At 34.5% G+C, this 10,054-nt stretch overlaps 1 protein-coding gene across 1 annotated transcript; it reads left to right on the top strand.

Moving 5' to 3' along the window:
• Positions 1-2,629: 2,629 nt before the first annotated feature.
• Positions 2,630-9,552, top strand: LOC135848568 (uncharacterized). The gene is made up of 2 exons (XM_065368501.1): positions 2,630-2,847; positions 6,474-9,552. The coding sequence occupies exon 2, from the start codon at positions 6,486-6,488 to the stop codon at positions 8,340-8,342; it is 1,857 nt and encodes a 618-aa protein (XP_065224573.1). The 5' UTR covers positions 2,630-2,847; positions 6,474-6,485; the 3' UTR covers positions 8,343-9,552.
• Positions 9,553-10,054: the final 502 nt, after the last annotated feature.

The following is a 10,054-nucleotide window of genomic DNA, read 5'->3' as shown; positions in this document are numbered from 1 at the left end:
TCAATAAATACGTCAGAAGATTTGGGCCTTCGATGGAAAATTGGCTGAAAGAGCATCATAAAAGAATATTCTATTTTTATTACTACCACCAGAACTCAGTTTTGGAACACTTCGACGAATTTGTATGCGATTACACCGGTGCTGTTGATTACGTGAGGACAGCCGAACGCATGATGCATTGTCATCCATTTGATGAGAATCGAAAGTTTATGATTGCTTGTACATATTTTTTCGAAGACGATATCAGACGACTTTGGCCATTAGTATCGAGAAGCATGGACTTGCATAATATCGATTTTTCCAAAAGTCCACAATTGTATTACTGGATTTGTTGTCTCCGAAATGAATTAGATAAGATTCCATCTAACGAAGTGAACATTTCTGTCGACGAATTGACGTTCAATGTAAACATGCCTCAAAATAGGCCATCGTTGCAATATTTTTGGAATCGTATACCACCGCAAAATCGAATGAGAAGAGCTCGCGGTATTTATACCCGTGATAAACTATCTTTTGCTCGGTTCATTTTACCAAATTTGGACCATCAACAACTCGAAGAATTTGTTAATAGAAGAAGTTATAAACTGATAAGTACTCTATCTAAGAATGTATGGTACGATAAAGAATTGATTCTTCTAGCTTGGATGTACATTAGAAAAGCCATAAACGTAGAGGGGTTTACGAAACTGGTCGTGAAAATGTTGCTGAATGAGCTGATGACATACCTTGTCAAGATCCCTTTACATGAAGCTCTTAAACCCAGAATTTGGTTTGATTTGTGTTGTGAAATATGGATCAGTGCTCCGGAAAATTTGAAACGTTCGGTGGTTGTAGAGATTGCATCTAATAAGAGGTTGTTTAGTGCCTTGCGCGATCGTGTTTGTTGTGTTCCATCTATTCCGAAAGAATTCGAATTCTTTTCGACGTTTCTATCGGATGCCACTTCTGCGGAGAGAAGTAGATTTTGGTTTGATTGCTGGGAAGAATTGGTCAAACGCGTGCGATACAAAGATTTGGCAAAAATAATGAAACTGTGTTTTGAAAACGAAAATGAGATTGCGCAATTCAAAGAGAACGCCATGGCCAATAGTCGTAAGGTCCATTGGTTTTGTAGAAGGTTATTGTTTAAGTCGTGTTACGACGAATTGAATAATTTTGCCAATTTCTTATGGTTTGACATACAAGCTGCTCGAAGTTTCAAACAACAAATGCTACGGTTAGCTTTTCTCGAGAGAGATAACGTTTTTACTGATGTAACTTTGCGTGAAACAAAACAATTTAATAAATTCATTGAAAATGCTTTTGCAAATGTCGATCTATCTACGGACTTCAAAAATCAGCTCCTGTCTGCACCTGAAATACAAAGAAAATTATTGCACTTTGCTCTATCTGTACCTTATGATGTGCTCATGTTCATCGACACATTCGTTTCGGCAGAAGAAACTCTATTGGAGATAAAGGAGCGTATAATTGATTCATTAAAAGTAAAAGCGGCTTTTTGTAAAACGTCGATGACCGAATTTCCTCACACTACACTTTTATTCTGGTGTTTGGGTAGCCAGGAGGAAGTTACTAAATTCGAAAAGAATTATTTATGATCCTTCAGAGTCACGTCTGCTTGAGATGAGTAGGTATTTGTTGTAATGTTTTTCCTCCACCACCAATGACATTGTCAGTGTTGTAAATATTGTTTTGATGGGTCGACTATTTAATTTTTTCTTTATTTTTTTCGAATTGTAGCGTTTAGTGATTGTTTTTCATTTTACCTTGATTATTATACCTAAGTGTTCACAAATGTATTTAAATGGAAACCTTTTTTTTCATAGTTTGTGTGATACCTACCTGATTAAGTAAATATCTATTAGTTCGTTCATTTTATGTAATAGGTATTATGCGTGAAAAATTCAAATCATCGATAAGGTATCCTATAATCTGCAATAAACTAAAATTCACCGTTACGCGTTAATCTCACTGAAATTAATCTAAAAATGTTTGCCTACACAGAAAAAAAAACAGGAAAGAGTGATGACCTGATGAGTTAAAATTCCAAATTATGATAAGAATCACTCCAAGGATTACTCCTTTTCAACTTGAACCAAAAAGTAGGGTCTTGGGATTTTACCCTTTTCGTACGCAAGTGATCAAAGAAATATTTTCACATCACGAACGACGAACCAAATTAGAAACGAAAAGGGTCCAGATGAAACGGAGGTTTTCGGTTTAGAATATTGGCATTCAAAAAAAAATCCTACCTTTTATTTTACCATTTAAGTTTGACTTCCACTGAAATAAGTTCACTTTACAGATATGTATGAATATTTTTTGATTTTATCAATTTTTAAAATTTGTTCCAAGTAGGTAAATGTATCTGAATATATGTTTTTAGACAACGAACGTTGTTTTTTTGCGGGTGCTTGAAAAATTAAAGAGGAAAGATTTTGAATTTGTTCGAAGAGTGGAGATTGTTGAGTCCAATGCGGGTACATAATAAGATGACGAAATTCGTGGAAAAATGGCTATTGTTTGGCTAAACTGGTTTCTATGTATTATCCTTCACCATGGGTCAACAGTCAACACGCTTCAGAACCAGTGATCTTACCAGTATTTTGTTCTATGCGCAGTACATATCTCTCAAGTCTGAAGTCTCTGTATACTTTCATACCCGGCGTTTGGTACCTTACCTTGTACAACGTACATTAGCATTTGTTTCTTTTCCAATGTAATGCCAGAGATGAAATTTCTTTTAATATTCGTGTCAACTTTACCCTTCAATTCGAGCTGAATCTTCCTTTTTTGGCGTTGTAAATCTACTCAGCTAATCGTTTCGAGGAGATTCTCTATTTCCAAGTAAGTGATTATTCAAATTCAAGCAAATATTTACCTATTCTTAACGTTTCATTATGGAATTATTTTTTTGAAAATAAGCTTTGGTTCTTCGTCGAAATACATCTGATAACGATGACGCTGGATCATTCCACGTCAATTCGATCAAGAAGTGGTACAGGAGGTCGGCTATTTTTTTGAAATTTTTCCTGTGGAAAAACCTTCCAAAGGGATGACCAATAGGGCAAATCGCAGCCCTCTAGCCCTTTTTCAAAGGCTGTTAGGGGGTGCCAAAGTTTTCAGTGAGATACCTACCAAAATGGAACTTTTTCCAATAGTTGGGGATTTTGAAAGGCCTTTTGATGATTTATAAAAATCAGTGTTGTCCCTTTTTTTCTTACAAAAAATTAGCTTGAAAAATTTCAATACGTAGTTTTCATATCGTTCCGACTCTCAAAAATTCTGAAAAAAATATTATGGACGACTTTTTCTGCTGAACAAGATATTAAAAAATTAAGATGGCATTATTTCGTAAAGTCGATTTAAAAAAATTGAAAGTTTGCGAAAAAATGCGATTTTTTTATTTAAAATATGAAAAAAAGTTCTGATTGGTGAAGTTGACCCATTTGACCTCTATTTTTACGTATTAGTTGAAAAAGTTGAAAAACCCCTTTCACTCGATAAAATAAACCATCACAAAAAAATAAAAATTCGAAAAAATTCAATTTTCTATTCTAAACATCAAAAAAAGTTTAGGTAAATTTATTCAGCTGTCTTATTTTGACCTCTTTGCGACATATTTCATGAAAAAGTTGGTGGTGAAAAAATTAAAATTCTTTTTTTTTCAATTTTTTCCCATTTTGATTTTTTTGTGATGAGTTCATTTCATCGAGTGAAGAGGGGTTTTTCAACCTCTTTCAACGGATACGTAAAAATAGGGGTCAAATGGATCAACTTCACCAATCAAAACTGTTTTTCACGTTTTAAACCAAAAAATCACATTTTTTCGCAAACTTTCAATTTTTTAAAATCGACTTTACGAAATTATGTCTTCCCAATTTTTTAATACGTTGATCAGCATACAAAGTTGTCCGTAATATATTTTTTTTCAGAATTTTTGAGAGTCGGAACGATATGAAAAGTACGTTTTGAAAATTTTCAAGCTAATTTTTCGTACGAAAAAAAGTGGCAACACTACTAATTCTTATGATATCACCAAAAAGCCTTTCAAAAACCACTAACTATTGGAAAAAGTTCTATTTTGGTACGTATCGCAGTTATCGAGTTCAAAAAATAATCGAATTTTAATTTTTTTGCTATGAATGTGATTATCAACTTATCAAAAATTGGAAGTTGCAAGCTTCGAGTTGAAGCCTATGTTTAAAGAACTAAAATCCCCTCCACAGCTTCCCGATAGTTTCAATTTTTTCTCAATTATTTTTCAATTACCTACCTATTGGTTCAAACTTTTCAGCTCGTTCATTTAGTCATCACACCTCAATGCTCCAAAATTCAAAAAAAAAAAAGTGAACATGATCCACCAAAAATTGTTTTAGTTTCTGTATTTACACCAACCAATTCGTTTCCAGCAGTTCTGACCTTGAACTTGGATCATTCCACGTCAATTGGACCAAGAAGTGGTAAGAGGTGTCGGCGATTTTTTTGAAATTTTCCCTGTGGAAAGACCTTCCGAAGGGATGACCAATGGCGCACATCGCAGCCTTCTAGCCCATTTTTAAACGCAGCCAGGGGGTGTCAAAGTTTTCAGTGAACCTAAAATATCATCCTTTTCAGCAGTGGATTACTCGATATGCGCGATACCTACCAAAATGCAACATTATCCCATAGGTAGGGTTTTTAAAAGGCTTTCAGGTGATATCATGAAAATCAGTGTTGCCACTTTTTTTCGTACGAAAAGTTAGCTCGAAAGGTTTCAAAATGTAGTTTTCATATTGTTCCGACTCTTAAAAATTCTGAAAAAAAATATATTATGGACAACTCTTCATGCTGAACAACATTTATATTAAAAAATTGGGATGGCATATTTCGTAAACTTGATTTTTAAAAATTGAAAGTTTGCGAAAAAAATGCGATTTTTTAATTAAAAACATGAAAAAAGTTTTGATTGGTAAAAATTGTTATATCCTCATATGCCTAACCTGCCTGTGTGTACTATTATGTATTACTCCCTATGGTAACACTGCGTTGTCCTACTCGGAGCTGCACCCTAGACGCAGCTACGAGCGTGTGGATCGGCGTAGTTCTGTTTCTTTCGGCCGGAGAGATGGACTATCGTGTTAAATAGGTCGCTTCATTGCGCTGATAGTTATATTCATGGACCAACCATCGTTGTAATCTGTGAATCATGTTAATTATGGTGATAATCTTGTTTGAATTATGTTAATCTGTTCTTATTTTGTGTTAATCGTCCAATGGGACACTGTTTAATCGGATTAAATGCCTTTTGTGTATACAAATGTGTCGATTTAATCCACAACTTGTGGTCTATTCTTATAACGCCGTCCTGCTGAGCTAGCCAGGTAAGTTATTCTCCTCGGAGTATTTCTTAGTTCTCCCCTTTGAAGTAGTAATTATTTATTACGGTAACAGGCATAAAGTAAGAATATTCTCACAAGATGACCCATTTGACCCCTATTTTTACGTATCTGTTGAAAAAGTTGAAAAACCCCTTTCACTCGATGAAATAAACTCCATTCAACAAAATTCAATTTTCAATTTCAAACATCAGAAAAAGTTTAAATTCACTTGTCTTCTTTTGACCTCTTTCTGGCGTATTTCATGAGTAAGTTGAAAAAAATTACACTCACAACAAAAAAATAGTACCTATATTCGTTTATTTTTTGAATCTTTTCGGATTTTAATTTTTTTGTGACGAGTTCATTTCATCAAGTGACAGGAGGTTTTCAACTTTTTTAACAGTTACGTAAAAATAGGGGTCAAATGGGTCAACTTTACCAATCAAAACTTTTTTTCATGTTTCAAATCAAAAAATCGCATTTTTTCGCATATTTTAAATTTTATTAAATCGACTTTGCGACAAGGTACCAACCCAATTTTTTAGTATGTTGTTCAGCATGAAAAGTGGTCCATAATATATTTTTTTAAGATTTTTGAGAGTCGGATAGATATGAAAATTACATTTTGAAACTTTTCGAGCTAATTTTTCGTACGAAAAAAAGTGGCAACACTGATTTTTATATCACCAAAAAGCCTTTCAAAACCCCTAATTATGGGAAAAAGTTCCATTTTGGTAGGTATCGCGGTTATCGAGTAATTCACTGCTGAAATTGATGATATTTCAAGTTCACTGAATACTTTGACACCCCCTGGCTGCCTTTGAAAAGGGGTTAGAAGGCTGTGATTTACGCCATTGGTCATCCCTCCAAAAGGTCTGTTGCTGTTGAGAGGGATCTCCTGAAGCATTGGTTGGCGTCTCAGTTTTAAATAAATTTTTGAATAGGTACTCATTGCAGCCCTCGATGTAGGACTTTCTGCATTAATCATAAAATGCGAATTGCCATTTTCAGTTATTCGTATGAATCATGCATGCTAACACTATCGACTAATTTCAATACATGTCTTTCTCTCCGGTTCATTTCTCAGCATTAATTCGATCATTTCGTTTCTAGGTTTGGGTTGAAATGGAGTCGAATCGAGAAATGGAAATGGGTGAAATAATTTTTGACGTATATGATATTTTTCAACCAGTTCCTGTATCCTTGAGAGAACTATCAGCTATTGCCATTAGCCTGGAAATATGGCGCTGTAGAGCGAATGAGTATCGTAATAATCGCAAATTGAAAGAGTTTTGTCCATCTCTTGAACGTATCTTATTGAAAAAAATTCTGCCTGACTTACCAACCGTGATTTGTACTGCGATCGATAAATACGTCAGAAGATTTGGACCTTCAATGGAAAATTGGCTAGAAGAGCACCATAATAAAATCTTCTATTTTTATTACGACCACCAGAACTTTGTTTTGGATTACTTCGATAATTTCGTATGCGATTATACCGGCACTATGGATTATGTGAGGACAGCCAGACGCATGATGCATTGTGCTCGATTTGATGATAATCAAAAGTTTATGATTGCTTGTACATATTTTTTCGAAGACGATATCAGACGACTTTGGCCATTAGTATCGAAAAACATGGACTGGAATGGTATTAATTTTTCCGAAAGTCCGCAATTGTATTACTGGATTTGTTGTCTCCGAAATGAATTAGATAAGATACCATGTACTGAAATTAACAACAGTATCGATAAAGTAATGTTGGATGCATTCATGCTTCACAATATACCATCGATAGAGTATTTTTGGAATCGTTTGCCATCAGAAAATCGAATACGAAGAGCTTTTGTTATTTTTGCACGGGACAACCTATCTTTCACTCGGTTCATTTTACCAAAGTTGGTCGATCAACAGCTCGAAGAATTTGTTAATGTAAGAAGTTATGAACTGATAAGGTCTTCATTTAAGAATGTTTGGTACGATAAAGAATTGATTCTGCCAATATGGATGTGCATTAAAAAAATCATAAATGTGGAAGGGTTTACGAAAGTGGTTGTGAAAATGTTGGAGAGTGAACTGCTACCATGGCCTGGCATGACCTCTGAAGTGGGTGAAGATGAAGATCTTCAACACAGAATTTGGCTTGATTTGTGTTGTGAAATATGGATTAGCGCTCCGGAAAATTTTAAACGTTCGGCAGTTGTAGAAATTACGTCTAATAAGATGTTACTTGATTACTGGATTGTTCGTTTTGATCTTCTTTCATCAGTTCCATCTGATCCGAAAGAATTTAAATTCTTATCGACTTTTTTTTCGGATGCCACTTCTGCGGAGAGAAGAAAATTTTGGTTTGATCACTGGGAGAATTTGATTGAAGGTTTGCGATGCACAGATTTGGAAAACGTAATGAAACTATGTTTTGAAAGCAATTATGAGATTGCGCAATTCAAGGAAAACATCATGGTCAATAACGAATGGGTCCATGCGTTTTGTAAAGTCTTATTATCTAGTTCGTACTTCGACAAATTCAATGATTTTTCTGGTTTCTTATGGCCTGACATACAAGCTGCTCGAAGTTTCAAACAACAAATGCTACGGTTAGCTTTTCTTGGTAGAGATAACTGTTTTAATGAGGCCAATATACTTGAAACAAAAGAATTTAATAAATTCATCGAAGATGCTTTTGCCAATATCGATCTAGCTGCGGACTTCAAAAATCAACTCGCGTCTTCACTTGATGTACAAAGAAGATTGTCGCAGTTTCCTCTTTCTGTACGTTGTGAGCAGGTAATCGAGTTCATCGACACCTTCGTTTCGGCAGAAAACCTCCTACTTGAGATAAAAGCGCGTATAATTGATGGATTGAAACGATATGCTTCCTATTGTAGCTCACTGAGGTGCAAGTTTACTTACACTCCACTTTTAGTATGGTGTTTGGGTAGCCAGGAGGAAGTTGCCAAATTCAAGAAGATTCATTTATGATGCATACCTAATTTGGTTAGATACCTATTTATCAATTTTGAAGTCACTTCTGCTTGAGATAGACATTTGTTGCAAAGCTTTTTTCCAAGATCAATGACATTGTCAGTGTTGCTCTTTGCCGAGTCAGTTAATTTAAATTTTTAAATATTTTTTTAATTTTGTAGCGTTTGGAGAATGTTTTCCACTGTATCTTGTTTATTATAACTTCATAAATGCTCACAATAAATGCGTTCAAATGGAAACCCTTTTTAAAAATAATTTGTGTTCTTGTTTTGTTGTAATTATTTACTCACCTATTCCATTTTTAGTTCTTTTATTTTATAAGATTATGAGAAAAAAATTCAAATTCTCGATGTTTTTCTAATCTGCAATAAATTATAATTTACATACATATTACGCGTTAATCTCATTGAAATTAATCTGAAAATGTGTACCTAGGCCGAAAAAATCAGGAAAGAGTATTCCGAATTATGATCAGAATTACTGCGAGGATTGCTCCTTTTCAACTTGAACCAATAAAAGTAGGTCCTTGGGGTTTCACTCTTTATTCGTGAGCAGTTGATCAAGGAATTAAAAATACCTAATTTGGTTTAATGAAAAAAAGTTGTGAGGGGACATCATGCCTTGCGACATTACGTGTTGCCATATTTCCTATTCCCCTATCTGTCTATGTGTAGAGTTACTCCTATATGAGATTCCCCTACTTGGGATGGGAGAGATACGATTAATTAGGAGATGGCAAGATGTAGCATCGAGCCATCGAGATCGAGATGCTCTCATCACTTATAATTTCGTCGTCGACTTGTAATCTCGTCTTCGAACTTATAGTTCTATCATCTACTCTTGCTAAGGTGCATAGAACAGTCCGCGTCGTCGTGGGTGAGCCTGAATCTTATATTCATCTCACATGTCGAGCCTGATCATCTCGCGTTAAACCCAGCTTCGATAATTTGCTAAAGCCTGCTTTTGTTGTTAATAAGAATTTCATATCGATTAATTGCTAATACTACCCACGGGCTATACAATAATCGTTATATTCGCGCATCGCAACATATAACACCAATGGTCGTAAGTAATCATCTTCTTCCATAATTAATATGCTAATATGAATTTATTTACCTGTTATTTCTAAGATACAAATAATTAATTATATCTATTATTTGTGGCGTAGTTATAAGGTGTGTATTACAATTATATCGAATACACGGAGTATCTAACTAGGTGTTGTTATTCTTCTAATTTGTTTATTTAGGCGCTAAATGAATAAATGTAGATAGGTGAATTATTAGAGTTCTGACCCCTAATTAGGTGCTAATACACCCCTATGATAGTTCCTTGGAGCGATCATAGACGGATTTATGTAAGCCTATCTTATCTTAAATGAAACCCCGATTGACTCTATCCAGGCATTCTTTCTCCATCAGATTCTAAGGTCTTTACTTTGGCTCCCTATTTAAAATATTTTCTATAGGTGTTTAATATGGATCTTATCGTCTTCCCTCATTTAATATAAGTTAGATCTTTACAAAGTAAGTAATGTTTTTGCAAATGTTTGGAAATTGACAAAACTTCAGTGTTTTTAAATTTGAAAAAATCCTATTTTGGATAAAAAGTGCCAAAAAGTTTACGTAAAGAAGAGCAAACATGCAAGAATTTTGAAAATGTTTTTGAAATTGGAATTTGAAGGGGATATGATGTAGATGTGTTTCATC

The sequence above is a fragment of the Planococcus citri genome, chromosome 5, assembly GCF_950023065.1.
Source record: "Planococcus citri chromosome 5, ihPlaCitr1.1, whole genome shotgun sequence".
In the NCBI taxonomy this organism is placed as follows: domain Eukaryota; kingdom Metazoa; phylum Arthropoda; class Insecta; order Hemiptera; family Pseudococcidae; genus Planococcus; species Planococcus citri.
The sequence above is the reverse complement of the archived record's forward strand: the minus strand, read 5'-3'. Positions and strand labels throughout refer to the sequence as shown.